This window comes from Parambassis ranga, chromosome 17 (assembly GCF_900634625.1).
Source record: "Parambassis ranga chromosome 17, fParRan2.1, whole genome shotgun sequence".
In the NCBI taxonomy this organism is placed as follows: domain Eukaryota; kingdom Metazoa; phylum Chordata; class Actinopteri; family Ambassidae; genus Parambassis; species Parambassis ranga.
In genome coordinates this window covers 1,591,525-1,608,205 of record NC_041037.1, presented here as the reverse complement: position 1 = coordinate 1,608,205, position 16,681 = coordinate 1,591,525, and the positions used below count along the sequence as shown (strand labels likewise).

Genomic DNA, 16,681 nt, shown 5'->3' with positions numbered 1-16,681 from the left:
ACTGAGTAGCTGGTACAGCTGTGAGCTCTGCAGCGTCTACCTGAGGGAAGGACCCTCATGCTCGATGGTTATCAGGGGTGAGGGATCAATTTAATGACATTAAATTAAATACAAATAAAAAAAAACGGGTCATAAAACAATTGAATGATTAAACTGATGTCTTGAATTTGGTTTTATTTCCATGAAGACTTTTATTTGGGTACTTATGTATTGTATTTATACATATGTCATGGTTGGTCCTCCATAAATCAGAGGTGTTAGTGCTCACATCATTTAGGAATATTTTGGTTACATGTACACACAATTTGCTACAACTGGACAACAAAATTTACAAAGAAACCATGACTTGAAAGTGTTCTTTACTCTATACAGCTTTTGATGAATATCCTCAATATTAGGCAAATAAATAAGTAAACCTGACATCAAAGGTAGTGATATTATGTAGTGGTGAAAAAATAGACAGTATAAATAAAAGCGCTGCCACTGGATAAACGTTATCTCTTTAAGAATCAGGGGATTCACTCTGTATAAAGTGATATTTACTCCTCCCCTGAAGCTGAAGTTGGCTCCAGTTTAGTGCAATAAATCACCGATTAGCCAGCGTGCTTCTATTTAACTAATGGTCCACATTAAACTTTTCATCTTTGTCTCCTATAAAGCCTCGCAGCACCATGTATCTCATTAGAAATTCAGAGCTGGCTGTCAGCACCAGGAGAAGTCAGCATATTGGGTTACTAGGCAGAATGTTGGCCTCAAGAAAAAAAAAAAGAGAAAAGTCTGTTGTTCACTTTTCTGGCAGCTAGATGGTGGTAAAGCTCCCACACGTCCTCCTTCAGCCAGTCACACAGCCCTATTGGCGTTTAATGAGATGGGGTCCCTGTCTCAGCTGTCTCCGAGGCAACCGGGGCTGGGGACAGGGAGAGGGCAGAGTGTGTGTGTTTGTTCAAACACATGCGAGTGTGTGTTAATGTTTGAACTGGACCTTGACAACTGGTAGGGGAGCTTATGAGGAGTGTCAGAGGTGGTGTGACGCTGGAGCTGAGAATTTGTGTAACGCTCAGCAGTGACCTTCAGGAGGGAAAGAACAGACGACCTTGACATTGAAGGCAAAGTCGTGAAGATATCGACTGTTTGAAACACAATACAAAGATACCCTATATGGCTGAAAGTATGTGGACGCTCATATATATTTACTGGCCTCAAATTAAGTAGTTTTACACCGAGGAGAGATACATTCTTCCAACACTGCAAATAAAGTGGGAAGATAAGAACTTACACACAAAGTTATCATCTAAATACTCATTATGGGCTCTGAAGCTACAACAATTAGTGGATAAATGGCCATAAAATGTCAAAATACATGGACTGATTCATCATGGTCAATCAATCAATAACGCTGCAGACCAAGGAGAACGCACTCTGAAGATGTCCCACCAAACAGACCAGAAGAACGCTCAGGTAGCACATGGTGTCCGTTTACTTTTGGTCACATGTGTGTTACTTTTTCATAGCTCCCCCCCAGACTTGAACCCCACATGTCATTTCCGAGTTCTAATTATGATTTTAATAAGAAGGCTGTTTTGCATGATCCCTGCTGAGCTGAAATCAATGTTCCTCTTGATGGAGGGAAGTCATGACAGTCTGCTTATAGTCCGGGCAGATGAAGAATGGAGCAGAGGAAATCACTCGATGTTTCAGCATCCTTTAACTAACGCCTCTGGTTCAAACAGCCTGTGACGTCACCGTTCAGGTTCTCATTTAATACACACACTTCACACTGTCTGAGCAGCAAATGAGCAACTGTTGTTTACTCGTAGTATTGACATCATGCAGAAGTCACACAGTGTCCAATTACTTTTGGTCACAGAGTGGTCCAAACCTTAGAAAAGCCCGATGACAAAAATAAAAAACTGATCATTCTTCCTGCTGCTTCTAATCATCTGTTTCCTAACTCCATGAATCATAAGGCTCCACTCTGAAGCCAACAACCTTCATCATCTTCTTCCTCCTGCTGTACCGCTGATGGGAGAAACATGCAGCGACACCTCCTGTACGTGTAATGACTTCAATCTGAAGTGAGATATTCACATCCTGGAAACAGCTGCTTGCAGCGTAAGGACAATTAAAGCTCAACAGTCAGTCAACGTATGGAATCACATGAAGGCTAAAAAGCTGGAGGGTGACGACATCTCAGTGTTTAAATGTCCCAGAGGTGTGAACGGAAGTCCACTGTTCAGCCATAAAGTTCACCTTCTCTCTTTTGTGGCGTTTTCTGGTCTGAAGTCAGAGAATTAGACATGAAGGTTTTCACTCAGTTGAAGTCAGGGTGCCATGTGAAGTAGAGCAGAGCTGATACAGGAGTTAGGCCACCCGCTGTAGCGTGCACTGGGCTCAGAGGACGGCTATGAAAATGGCAAAGTCGGTTTCCGTCTGCCAAATGACTCGATTATAAAAAAAGCATCTTGAAGAGAATATCGAGGTGCCACATCAAGTGAAGGTGGAGTCTGACGGACGAATCACAACTCTCACTTCCATGTAATTGTTTGGATGGTTTAACCCTTTCAATGGTCGGGAAAATGAGAATCTAGGCCCCAGAACGGGTCCTTTCACAGCGAGCTAAGTATGATGTAAACATACGATATTGGAATTATTGTCAGGAGCAGTTCTAAATATCCAACCAAAATCCAAACAAAGATGAGAAAAGTCCAACAAAGGGTTAACTTCAACAAACCACAGAAAAAAATCCAACAAACACAAAGAAGACAAAGAGCAAACAAAAGAGTCCAAAAAAAAACCTTACAACAAACCAACCCAAAGAAATAATCCAGTGAACAGACCACAGTAAACCACTAAAAAAATGGCTGGAACGCAGCAAGAAGGGGGGAGGGGGAGACGAGAAGACACAGGTGAGACACGTTAGGGCGGAGCAGGTAATCAACAAGGAACAAGCTGAAACACAAGAGGAAGCATAACTAACAAGGACACGAAGGAGAACGGCACTTTCAAAATAAAACAGGAAATAACCACGGAAAATACAAAAATAACCAAGGAACTGAGGATTCAGTCAGAAAACAGGAACACTGGCAACAAAACCCCAGAACCAACAGTCTGACACCTCAAACTATTATATATTACTTTAGGCACAGGATGGACCAAGGAGGCGAAGGCTCTGCAGACGGTTCTGTGACTCATGTAAAAGAAAAAGCTTCTTATCCATTTCGGTCGACCCCAGATCTTACATGCACTACACCGACACAGCCAGAAGAGGGCGCATAGCGACATAAGCACTGATTGTTTCAATTGCCTATGCTCTCTTTTAACACCTGGGATTACATGATAATGGTGCTGACTGGGTGAACCGTCTCAGTGGTGACAATCTAACTGTACTTTACACAGTAGTAGCATTTTAGGTTTTATGTGAGTAAGATTTATGTAAATTAATCAGCAAATACACGGTGATTTGAGAGGATTTTAACACACGTAAGTTGATATTACACTGATCATACTTCACACCTGCATGTGCACAGGCACATATTTCCAGTTTAAGGCTGTGTCAGGTGGTTTGTGCAGCAGCATGGAGGAGGCAGCCTGACGACGCGAAGGTCATGGGTTCCACAGACCAGGTGAAAAACTGCAATGGGAAGCTGAAGTAAAAGAAGAAGAAGAAGCTCCATACTCTGTTGGTCTCCACGTTAAATCATGGTGAAACATATACGGCTGGATGTACTCTGTGTGTGTGTGTGTGTGTTTGATGCATGAACATAGTGTGAAAGCACAGTGTGGCTGGTTTTAGCAGAGTGTCAGCTGACTTGGACGTGTCTTGGCACTGAAGGACCAAATATAAGCTAACCATGTGCAGCTTCCACATTCAAGTGTGTGTGTTTAAGATGTGGTCCGGACAAATCTGGGATGAATATCGGCCGCAGTAACAGAAGCACTCAGCTTAGCTTTGAGCCAGTGTCAGCCAGGTGCATCATTTATCATCAGTCTGACAACCAGGTGTCCTAGAATACAGCCCGTATTGGGTCAAGGCATTTTGGCTACTCAGGATCACTTGACTGGCTCTTGATGTTCTAATATTTTCCATTGAGCCGGGAGCCAGTGGGGCCCCTTGGCCCCTAAAGCTTCCGTGCAGTGACACCTGTGCATCGCCGCCGGATGAGGGATCCCTCAGAGTGCAGAATGTCACAGTTGGCACAGGAAGGCCTGAGCCCAGCACTTTTAATAAGCCAAGCTGTCTTGGCATTGGATGGGAGGAGGTGGGGGGACACACACACAGTGACGAGTCATCAACATCACCAAGGGTGCGGCGCTGCTCGCCACCATACCGCACATCTGAAACTTGTAAAAAAAAAAAAAAAAAGAGGGGGGGGGGTACAAAGAGGATTTCATGGAAGACCTGGGAGTTGTTTTTTTTTATTTAAAGGAAACATGGCTTCCTGTTGAATATATATACATGTTACATGATGCTGTGTGTGTGTGGTTATCATTCAGGTCCATATGCAAAACTGAATGTAAAAAAAAATGACTGTTGCTATGAAAAGGGGAAAGTTGGGAGAAAGAGTTTGGAAGAAACCATTCTGACATCCCTGTCTGTAGCTGCCTGCATGTGAGGAGCCCACCCCACCTCAGCTGTAGTGAGGAGAGCCCAGTCCAGGCAGCCAGCAACCAGCGCGTCTCTGCCTACCAATAGGCATGCTCGGCTCAGGCTCGGGCTCTGTGCAGTGCTCTCAGTCTCAGCAGCTGAAGCTGCGCGCAGGGGAACTGCGACGGCCGCGCCAAGCATCTTCCAGGTATGCGCCTCTCTCTCCCTCTCTCTCTCTCCCTCTCTCAGCCGCTACGCCCTTATTTTCCATGTTATTTTTTAGCATTTATTCGCAGGTGTTACGGCACCTTTGCTGCATGCTGTGTCTCTCTCTCTGTGCAAACGCTGGCTGATTTCTAGGGAGTGGTTGCTGTGTCTTTTTTGGGTTTTTTTTTTTTTAGTTGGTGTGTGCTCACGCAGCCTCCATGGTAGCGCAGGGCAGCGGGTCTTGGTAAACAGTCAGTGAAGGCGCATCTGCAAAACCGTGCGCGTCAACTTGCACACACCTCAAAATGTTCGCCCTTCGACAGATCAGCGCCGCCGCGCTGCTGCTGAGGCGGGGATGTGCGCTCACTGCTGTACTGCTGCGTGCATTTCTCCCGGATAAAAAAATAAAAAATGCAGCGGGGTTATGATTTGGCCAAAGCGGCTTTCGTCAAAACATGACCGCTGACTACATTTTCAACTTAAAGAGTGCGTGCAGGTGGAGGTTTCTGGTATATAGGCGCTGGACTTGCGGCACTGGGTGAAGCAGGTATTTGGGGAGGAGGAGGAGGAGGAGGGGGGTGGGGGGTGTGATTTTTTAAAAATCATTTCATAGCAGTCAATTTCATGTAGGCTGTGCCATATAAGACTGCAGCAAGCAGCAGGGCTGCACAGATAGGCTGGAACAGGTCATGCTGTATCTATAATGCATACTGTTTCCATCTGTCTTCACTGGGATGTATTTTATTGATAACTATGTGTTATGATACCTCGGATCTATTTCAAATCATGATTCATTCATACAGTCAGTGATCCAGGGAATCTTGGCACAAAACGTGCTGAACTTTGTGATTTGAATGATCATTCAATGATCAGCCTGATCTGTGGCGCTCTGTTTTCCCTGTCACTAGGTAAGATGTAGGTACACTCCCTTAGCAGTTAGGGTGGTGCTGCCTGCCTGCTAGTGCTGATGTGTTACAGTGGCCACTACCTGTGCATGCAGTCTTCCAGGCCTGGATGTATACTCTTTTAGGGGGTGGTGTGGGGGTGAGGGGGCTCCCACCAAAGGGGGAGAGGGGGGTGGTGTGTACAGAGTGGTGGTAAATAAAAGTAAATAAAAAGTAAAAAAAAAAAAATTCACTTAGCTTATTTGAAACTTCTGTTTTTGGAGGCTGCAACAAGAAAGTTTGTCCATACAAGCAAAAAAAAAATCCCTTCATTCATCATGTGATAAATGACCCGAGCAGCAGAGGGACCACGTCTCTCAGCGCATCAGTAACATGTAATAATTTGCCTGTGATGTGATTATTAGTGATAGTTTTGTTGTTGCTATGCAAAGAAAAGGAGGGGCCCATGTGCCATATTTCCACTGCAATCATTTTGAAGCTGTGACCTTGTCAAAAAAAAAGAGTCACTGTATGTCTGGTGCACTCTGATAAAACTCGGAGGTAAAGGAAGCTACTTTTCTACACCAGTCTTCTGGCTTTGGCTAATTCAAGAAGCCCTGAGTTGATTTTTTTTGCTGCATTCACCACCCTTAACTGTTCACTCCACTTGAAGAGCCAGGAATAGTTGGAGGACTTAAACATCAGAGGTTCTGATGTTCCATTCTTTTTTTTTTAAATGTTATTTTGGGCTCCAGCTTTGGCTTGTCTCTGTAAAGTTAACGCAAAGACATGAATCAATTCTATTTTCACATGTGTTGTCCTTGAAAATGTGGTCACTCACTCACAGCGTGCTCCTTAAAGTGGAGATTTTCTGCTGAGCTTTACATCTGGACGGTCTTAATTATCTCCGTGCTACAGGCCGGATCTGAAGAGTGATTTATACACTGTAAAAAAATCAGCTCACACACCACGGGCGACTTTTAACTGCAAAGTGGACAAAGTTATGGAGTGAGAAACGTTAAGGTCACCTTGAGGTCAAGAGGAGAGGAGGGAGGTTTAGGAACCGTCTGAGCGCAACAATCCGCTATATAATAACAGATGTGTTGAAACATGGACTAATCAATCAGCTAATAGTCTGACAGATCGCTTGGTTTGCGCAGAACAGTTATCAGCTTATAGAAAAACTGACTACTGTGATCATGTATTGATAATCTCAGTCATTTTAAAGCTAACATCTGTCTCACTGTGATATTGTTGATAAAGAAAATAGTCAAATCAAATGGCAAATAATTAGTTAGTTCACCAAAAACATAACATTACATGACCTTTTCAAGGTTTTATTAGAATTTAAATTCCTTTCCAAGAGGGGAAAATTCTTTAAAGTTATGTGTCAGAAGTGGGATTTGAACCCACGCCTCCATTCGGAGACCAGAAGTCCCGCATCTGCAGAAGGAGGTTATCCTTGAGTCTGGCGCCTTAGACCACTCGGCCATCCTGACACTGCAAACAACAGCAGTATGTTGCATAGAAAAGAGCAGTGAACTCAATAAATGCCTACAAAAGACTACAAAACAGTGACTTTAAGAAGTTAAGTTGTCACATGACGTATCTGTTCCACAATTTATTGTGATTCTGGCAAAGTATCACCCCGAGTGGTGGTATGTGAGTCTATTCTACCTTTAGCGTCCGTGCTTGTCCTTTAAGTGACTCCTTCATAGTGGAAAAATGAAGAGCAAGCCGCCGCTATTCAGGTCCAAACATGATTAGCCAAAATGCTAATGTGCACCAAACCTTTGATCACTGCGTTACTGCTTTATAAGCCATCGACTGTCATCTCCAGGCAGGACAGACCGTTACAGCCACTCATTAATAGGTCCGACAGGCAGGCCTGGTTGTGCATTCACATGGAAACACTAACAGTGCAGCAAATGAAACATAACAATGTTCTGTTCAAGCATTCAGAAAACATCATTTTTGTCCGACTTGTTAAGGTTTATAGACGACTAGAGCAAACAGGTAATGTGATGGATCACCAGTGGGGTCACTGAACAACTTTCAGGAACAAATCTCTTTGTTTTTACTCATCGATCACAAGGATTTGATGTTTTTCTTTGTCTTGCATCCTGACATAAGACCTCACAAACAACGTGATGACTCTTAGTGAGAGACTCTGTGAGGGCCACAGACTATTTCCTACCATTTCACAATCAATTTCCAGTTTCAGATTCAATTTATATAAAATCCGAAACACCTGCTTGGTGAAGTTTTGGTTTGTTCCAAAATACGATGTGAAAATGAAACGTTTACATGACGTCATGTTCACATTCACTGCACATTTTAGTTAATTCTTTAACACCGTTTGAAGTCTATGCACATTTCCACAAACTGGCAACTCACACAAATGAAGGTGAGGTGTTTAATTGCTAAGGTTTATCCTAGTAGAAGATTCTTGTGTTAGTACTATTGGCTGTTGCATGCATAGATCTGTGCATGTGTGAGAAATGCTGCTGCGAGTGCCTGCAGAGCAATATGTGATTGTCATGACTGATGATTCTAACTAGCACCTGCTTGTGCTGAGGTCAAATCTCACCTTCCAGCGAGAGGCGAATCATTACGGAGGCAGTGGTTTAGTAGGACCAGAACAATACTAACATTGGGTTTAAAGTGTCTTTGTGAGGAACAAAGGGTGTGGCTGCACACACACACAGCTTACGAAACTAAGGGAAGTTCTGGACTAAAGACTTCGCTTCTTCAGTGTGCCCCTTTAAAACTTTCCTTTGCACCCAGTGATGCCATAATGAGTGCACAAATGTTATCTTAAGGACGTGGTCATGTTTAATTTAGCACTGATGGAGCTGTCAGTGTAGCATCTGCTGAAAAAATATCTTAAAAGGGGAAGACAAACATTTGTTTTGGTGAGACGCCTGCAGAAATAATCTGTTCCATGTCACCTCCTCTGTCCTCTCCCTTAGTGATGGCCTCTGCTGAGCAACCGTGCTCCAGCTTCCACCAGCAGCACTGCGCATAAGGCAACACACCCACCTTTGCCCTCCTGCCCAAAAGTGCAAGAGACACCACCATGTACAGTGTGGAGGACCTACTCATTTCGCACGGATATAAATTGCCCAAGAGCGGCCCTCCGTCTGCCACGCCTTATGACAAGCGCCCTGCTGATTGCCAGCGTGAACTTGTGGACAACAGGGCTGGCCGGGGGACGCTGAACGGGAATGAGGCCGACCGGGGGGCGTCTATCACGGGCATCTACAGCAGCAGGCAGGCGCTGGTGAAGGGCTACCCCGCCATAGACAACGAGAGCGGGATCCAAAGGAGAAAAGAAGTCAGCATCGGTATCCTAGGTGACGCTCAGCCCTTGGGTGATTCTCTCGCCACAGATAGCGGGTGAGTGTTTTTTTTTTTTCCTTTTCCCTCTCTTTTGTGACCACCCCCCCACCCCTAACACCCCTTACCTTCCCTTTTTTGCCTCCCCCCTCTTCTCACTGGGGCCCTTCAGTATTGCATGCAAAACTGAGTCTGCACTGCGCAGGGTTTTTTTTCCCTTCTCTTCCCTTCCCCTCCTTCCAGAGCTGCAGAACACTGGCTGCAGCAGCTCCACTGACACATCTTATGCTGGGATATGAGGAATTATGAAAGGTGCCTTTGCATTGGATTTTTTTTTTAGCCGTTTACATGCCTGTGCAGAGACACGGCTTGTGTGTGTGTGTGTGTGTGTGTGCGTCTCTGTGGAGCCCGCCCATGCGCTGGTATCGTCTCCACGGCTCCGACCAGGCAGGCAGATGTAAACAGCAGCACTAGACAGTGAGCAAACTGAGGAGGACTGAACATGCCTCAAGACAGGCGCGTAATCACTCCACTGTAAACACTGGCACACAGAATCACGCCCAGCACGTGCTCTGTGATGTAAGCATGTTGCTGGGCAAGTGTGCACAGCGCGGCTCCCCTCAGCCATACAGTAGCATATGCTGCTGAGGATGATCCATTGACTTTGCAGCTCAAATGAATGAGCACAATGACTAACAGTGATTTAGTGCAGTGCAGATATTAGATGGAGCTCTTAAATAGGGTGAATCTAATACACCAATTTTTCTTTAGTTCTCTTTTATCATCCATTTGACTATATATATACACATTTTAATATGCATTTCTCATTTTTGAGGTTGGATATTTTTATGACTGCTCTCTGCATATAAAATCTATAAGGAAAAGACATAATCTATTCATTTTATCCAAAAGATTTGCTTGCAGATGAATGACAACTAGGGCATATTCCTCATCTATACCAGGCCTGCTGTTATTAAAATGACAGTGTAATTGTACAAAAGGCCCCCTTGTGAAGCTTTATGTTTTTAGATCTTAAATAATTGTTCTGGCAGTGCAACACGCTCTACAGCATTACATTACATCTTGAAGCGAAGTGGTAAATATGGAGCCATAACTAAAATTATCTCCAGGCAGCACTGCTTTATCACACTGTAGTGGAACCGCTGTTGTGAGCCTGCCAACAGTCACTCGTCACACAGTTGCCATTTTATATTAGTTTCATCAAGCATTTAAAATAAAAAAATAAAAAAATGTTAAGGCTTTAGATGTTATATATTTTACAGGCTGCTTCTTCTGATGGTATATTATTATTATAATTGTATGTATTGATTAGATCGTGTTGGTTTCCCTACTGTACATAAAAGCATATAAATGTCTGTGAGTCCCGTCAGATCAGGTAATGGGATGCTTTTGCTTAGACCCTCTTTAAGATCCACAGTGGCTGTCCAGATGACCAGTTTCCAAGATAAGGTCAGCACAATTTAATATGCAGATCATATTGCAGTGGCATCACAATTTCATGGTGTCTTCAAGGGACTTTGGAGCCGCTGACTTCAGCACTTCTGTCTCATATGTGCTGGCTCTTCTTGATTAAGTTGTGTTGGAAAGCCAATACTGCCAAAGCCAAAACACATGCTTAGGACTGGCACAGACATGTTAATTTTTTTACAGTGATCTAGAATATCATATCATCATAGTCGAGTTTTTTGTTTTTGGAAACTGTGTGTCAGGCGGTCTTTGTTTGTAAGAGTCAACCTAGATTTGGTCCACTTCACTCACTCTGAACTTTTGCGTCTTTTTAGGTTCTACGACGTTCCCAGTTTGACGTATTCGGAGCCGCTGAGCCATGATGAGAGGGATGTTTCCTACTGGCGGAGGCGAGGCCAGGACTTCAGCATTCTTCTGGACTATGCTGATGGCAGAGAGCTGAGGGCCTCTGCTGGAGCATGGAGGCCACAGGCTTTGCTATCAGCAGAGGAATACAGGGCAGAGAGGCAAGCGCAGCAGCTATGGGAGGACATTTCTTGGTTAAGGGACCCGGATGCAGGCCCAGGTCAGCTACGGGTGACTGGGGAGAGGAAGTGCCAGAGCCTTGGTACGGAGGAGTGGAGGCCTGCTGTGGGCCTGGGTAGGCAGCTGTCGGACGGGGACGGGGAAAGGTGGGCTCAGGGCCATTACCGCCTGAGGACGCCTGAGGGTTTTTTTCACCCTAGAACTAAAGCAAAGTCTCAGTCTCTCCCAAGAGTCTTATCACCTGATGGAACTGACTGCAGAGAGCTGATTCCATCAAGGCCAAGCCTACCTGATAGACAGAGGTTAAACAGCACTCTCTTCTCTGGACCATATAGTAGGTACATCTATGGTGGTGGCAGGGACCGGTGGGGTAGGAATGTTGGGCCAAGCAGCCATGTTGCACTTTTACCAAAGCCCAGGTTCAGCAGGCCTTTAAAGCCTCCGTCATATGAGATTCACCAGCAGACTAGGGGTAGCGCAGAAATGCTTGCTATAGAGCAGGGTGCCAAACAGAAAGACAGGTCAATCTATTATCAAAGGGTCGGGGAGCTGAGACATGACTATTTCGCACAACATTCTGCCATCTCTGGAATGGAGCCTCCTGGCTACATCCCGCCCCCATCTTATAAAAGAGCCCTGCCCCCAAGATCACTTTCAATGAACCGCAATGAAATGGCAAACTTAAGATGGAGGGCTGAAGCTTTGCAAATGCCCAGCTCAGATCCTGGAAGGTGGCTCACCAGACAGACAAGTTCAAGCTCGTGGCTAGAACACTACCAAGATCGTGCTGCATCCTATAGAAAGCAGGTACAGTCTGGACACGAGGAACAACCAAGTCATGGCCGTCAAATACCCACTGAAGACCTAAGGGTGAAGCAAATCTCAGGAGGGCCCGGCGGAAATTCTCTCACTGACTTAGACAAGATCCGTAACATCAACAAAGAGGTTCCGTCCGCTAAGATTTTAGGACAATCTACACATGATAGTGCCTTTCCTCCCCAGCAGGGGCCAGCTCTCACTACTGAAACCCGCAAAACAGCTCTTAGTGACAATGACAGCAGTAATCGATGGTGTAACAGGGGAATTAAAAAGAGTGACAGTGTAGCTCCAGAACAAAGCCGTAGTCAGTTTTTTCCTTCATCTATTCTGGGTAAACCACCACCACCCCCATGCAAGCCGGCTGACCAGGGTGTCTCTGAAACTGTGACTGAAGTCAAAAAGGTGGAACAAACTCCTGAACCACCAGAAAAAGACAAATCCAAAAACCTAAAAAAGAGACTTAGTGAAACAATTTTTTGTTTGGTGTCAGTCCCTGTAACTCCACAGCTCACTGGAACAATCCGAGATCAGAATAATAACAATGAGAAATCACCGGACCCAGCGGACAGTCCTAGTGACAACAAAACCGGCCACTTAACAAACCAAAGTCTCCAAAGCACATCTTCAGCTGAAGCTGAGCTGCAAGCACTAACTGGTAGCATAGCGAGCAGCAAAACAAGCAGTAGAGCGAGCAGCAAAATATTTAAAAAGTTACCCTGTAGACCCCCTAAGATAAATCACTACAAGGAGCTGAAGCTGTCGGGATCCTGGCCTGCAAACCAGTATCGAGACCAGGAGACACAAACTAGCCCAGAGGCCCAAAAACCTGACCCTGAAAACAAGGAAGCACAACAAGACCCTGTTCCTCCTGGCACTGAAGTTGCTCCTGATGGTGGCAGTGTAGTCGGCACTGCCTTCAGTTTTCCTATAAAGGGAGTGAAGAGCCTAAAACTGTCAAGCAACAGCGCCTTCTCCTTGACCTCCACCTTCTCCAACCAGCTGAACAAGAGCACAGCTCAGCAGCCAGCAGTACCACTCTCAGGAAATGTGGAGGAGACCAAACCAGCAGCAAACAGCGGGCAAGAGGCGTTTGAACAGTTCCTCCTGAAACCAGCTAGCCAGCGAACATGGGATGCTGTCAAAGAGCTGGAGAACATCAAAAAAGAGGTCCAGGATCAGCAGCAGCAGCAGCAGCAACAACAGCAGCAGCAGCAGAACAGCAAACAGCCCAGTGTTGACAAGTGCATAGAGGACCTTAATGAGGCCTACAAGGACATCTTGGAGCTAGGCACTGCCAGCAATAAAGTCCCAAATGGTTCTGTTCAAATCCCTGAACGTATCAAAATCCGACTGACATCAGAACCTCTCAACAAGCCAAGCAGCCTTAGGCGCAGTGCAGTAAGCTGGTCTGTTGACCCAGAATACAGGGAAGTGAAGAGCGCTTTCTCCAGGCCTGCAACAAAGTCAGTAACCTTTAGCAAGCAGCTGAGAGAGGAGCTCCCAGTCCCACCTCGGGAGACAGGATTCAGAGAATACAGGGTTGTCGCGCATCTTTCGCGCAGGAGGAGCAACGATGGCAGGACGATAAAACTGGACCTGCCAGACGAGCCTATAGAGACACCACTTTGTGACTTCAGTCCAACAGCGCAAACCACAACAGCAGCGGAGGTGCCGTGGGCAGACAGACAGCCCATGCAGGATGCCTCTACACTCACTAGTCCTCCTGATTACGAGGACATATGCCAGGCTTTGCGTCAGTCTAGAGACTCAACGGATGTCAACAAAGCGTCCACTGGCCATTCTAGACCTAATGACGGAGACCCCCTTCGAGATCTCAGTGCTGACTCAGAGGAGGAGTGCCCCATATGTAAAAGAGAGCTTGAGAATCAGATGAGACAGGGTCCACTGCCTCCACTTCACGAGGAGAACAGCTCAGACAGCTCGGCCAATCAAAATGGCAGTCCACCACAACATGCTGCATTAGAAAGTCCGGCAGATGATACAAAAAGAGAGGAGCAGAACGACTCTAGTGTAAATCAGTCAGGGTCTGGTACAAGTGCTGAAACAATGGAGCAGCATTCGTTGACACAGGACAGTGTGGGAGAGGAGGACAAAGTAGACAGTGCTCAGGCAGAAAACTCGAGGACAGATAATCCTGCTGAGAGCTTACAGGCAAACGGAGACACTGAGGACATCTCCTCTGACTCCACAACATCAGCAACACATCTGCCTACCGACCCCCAAGACACAGAGGAAGAGCGTGTTAATGAAAACGTAACTAAGGAAGTAGAACTAGAAGAGAAGGAGGAGGTGGAAACAGGTGTTGGCATTAGTGAGGGACAGGACAACACTTCGACTGACGACAAGCAGGAAAAAGACAAGAAGCCATTTGCTGTCCCAGAGCATAGAGTTGGTCTACGGACTCATCTGGGGCGAGACCATCCAGTGTTACCGGAGTTTCCGCCAGACAGACTGCCACTTTCAGTTCCCCCAAACCTTGACCGCAGACTATCTCTTAGCTTGGAGGGGGAGAGGAGGAGCAGAGGCCCCTCCAACCGAATGGAAGCGTTGCAGAACAAGCTGGCTATTTCTCCAGGTCGGGTAGCGGTCGAGCACCTGGCCCGGATGAGAGACGTGGACGTTATGTATCGCATGAGGCGTCTGAGCATCAGGAGTACTGACTCTGGGGAGGGGGAGGCGGAGGCAGAGGCAGAGGGGGAGGGCAAGGAAGAACAAGCAGAGGAGCTCCAACCTGATCCTCAAAATGACAACGAGAACAATCAAGAGGTCACCCATTCACAGCAGGTCTCTGAGGAGACAGTGTTGCAAACCAAGGAGGAGGAGTCATCTCTCTCAGGTAAGATGAGACAATAGGAGGATGTGTGTGCTATATTAAAAAAAATCCTTGTGGGTTCTGACCAAAGTGTATGTAGTCTGGTGTAAATAAGGGTGCGCACGAGAGCATAAACACTCCTAAATGGGCCTTGATGTAAAAATCTCCATCTCCACAAGGTGGTGTCAGTGCCCAAAGAAGGAGGAAGAGGGTCAGAATATCTATTATAAGCATCACTGAAATGAACAGGTCTAAATGTTACCTGAACACTGTGATCACCTCACCACTTCAAATTCTGATTGAATATTTGTCTCCTTCACATCCCAGAATCCCCGTGACCCCAGCCGAGGGGGAGACAGTGTAGAAAGAACTGCGTCCATCATCTCCATCTGAGGTTATTAGCTCCAACACTGTGACCTGGCTGCCTACTAGAATGCCTTCATCTCATCTTGACACTGAAATGGCCTTCTTGTCCGACAAGAGCATTGTGTACACCCTCACCCTCGGCGCTGCGTTGACTACTAAGAGTGCTGTTCCACTGCCAAAGGGAGGTGCCCCTTTAACTTGTAGGGGGGGGGGCAACTTTCCACCCCGATTCCCTCCCCAGCCTTTCCAAACTGACTTCCCACTGACCCCCCCCACCCCCACCCCACCCTCACCCATCCTGGTCCTCCATCCCCAAGTCCATCCTTCTTCTAGGATTTCTACTAGTTAGTCTTCTTGTAGCGGCTTCTCCTTTCCAGTCTATCCTCCCTATGCTTTTTTCTCATTGGCAGACATTATGCAATCCTTTCGTGCATACTAGAACTCCTCTCCACAGCGAATTCTTGAACGAATCTGCTTGTTTACGGGCGAGCTGTTGAGGATATGAATGTAAGTGTTTTAGCCTAACGTAGTCGTAGAGGGGTTATCGTCACAAGCCTGTTCTGTTGCGTTTAAACTACACCAAAACAAACTGCGTATCTGATAGTGCTGAGGCGACAGCTGTTTTTAGAACTGGGCATCACTGTCTTTGGCTAAAGAACTGTTTTGATTTTCAGATGAGATAAATTCAGCCTTTCTTCTTTTCTTTATTTTTAAATTTAATGACGTTGTGCCCTCTGTCATCGCTTTTGTACACTCCGCAATCATCAAATCCTGTAAAGCTCTTCAATGAAGAGTGACTCTATACCACATGACATGATAGTTCAGTGACCTATTACAAGTATAATACATTACATTATTGGTTCTACACTGGAGAGGGAGAGTTGCCTTTCCTTTCTTAAAGTCTTTGATTAGTCCCCCCTGGATCAGTCCAATGTATAGCTCCCATTTCCAGGTAATTTCAGGAAGCAATAAAGGCACAGACTGAGTTGAAGAGTTCAGCTAATTTGATAAACATTGATGATGGATATAGGGATTTAGAACTTTAAAAAAATGAAATAAAATAAAATAATTAAAAAAAAAAAGCTATGTAGAGCAATATTGTTGTACAAACAGCTCAGTGGTGTAGTGGAACTACCTGTAGGAACCATTGTCAGGAGTCTTAATGTGAACATTCAGATCATGTTACAGGGAAATGGAGTCACGTCAGGGTATGTGGGCGCTTAACAGGGTGGGTTTTGGGGGGTTGGCTGGGTGGGGGTGGTGCTTTTACTTCATGATATATAGTACCTATGTTGATACATCTGTACCGCAAAGAGACGACATTTCATGGAATATTTATTTTTGTTATCATCGAATTGTTAATCAGTTTGCATAATGTACAAAATAAAAGTATATTTTAAATATTTTAAGAGAAATTTTGTATTTAACCATGAAATTTTTATTTCTCCACACTTATATCAAGCTGAAAGTATCATATGTGTGTATAGTATCATATTGAGAGTATACATAATTTTCTAGTGCTTTAAAAAAAAAAACGAATCTAACAGAGTGATATAAGACGGGATGGCCCTGCGGTGTGCCTTGATCACACGGCCCGGTGTCAGTGAGCGATAGGGTTCATCACTGCGAGAGCGA

The 16,681-nt window shown here is 45.4% G+C and overlaps 1 protein-coding gene and 1 non-coding gene across 2 annotated transcripts; one reads left to right on the top strand and one right to left on the bottom strand.

Annotated features, from left to right (window-relative positions):
* Positions 1 to 7,064: 7,064 nt before the first annotated feature.
* Positions 7,065 to 7,175, bottom strand: trnal-caa (transfer RNA leucine (anticodon CAA)). The gene is made up of 2 exons: positions 7,138 to 7,175; positions 7,065 to 7,110 (listed from the first exon to the last, which is right to left on the bottom strand). It is a non-coding gene; the product is annotated as a tRNA-Leu (tRNA).
* A 1,580-nt stretch (positions 7,176 to 8,755) lies between these two features.
* Positions 8,756 to 15,073, top strand: jcadb (junctional cadherin 5 associated b). Its single transcript, XM_028427429.1, has 5 exons — positions 8,756 to 9,075; positions 10,818 to 13,040; positions 13,410 to 14,704; positions 14,860 to 14,891; positions 15,008 to 15,073. The coding sequence occupies exons 1-5, from the start codon at positions 8,756 to 8,758 to the stop codon at positions 15,071 to 15,073; spliced, it is 3,936 nt and encodes a 1,311-aa protein (XP_028283230.1).
* The last annotated feature ends 1,608 nt before the right edge of the window (positions 15,074 to 16,681 follow it).

Coding starts and splice junctions, on each gene's coding strand:
- jcadb (XM_028427429.1), top strand. CDS start 8,756: ATGTACAGTGTGGAGGACCTACTCATTTCGCACGGATATAAATTGCCC. Junction 9,076..10,817: donor TCTCTCGCCACAGATAGCGG/GTGAGTGTTTTT, acceptor GCGTCTTTTTAG/GTTCTACGACGTTCCCAGTT. Junction 14,892..15,007: donor CCCAAAGAAGGAGGAAGAGG/GTCAGAATATCT, acceptor TTCACATCCCAG/AATCCCCGTGACCCCAGCCG.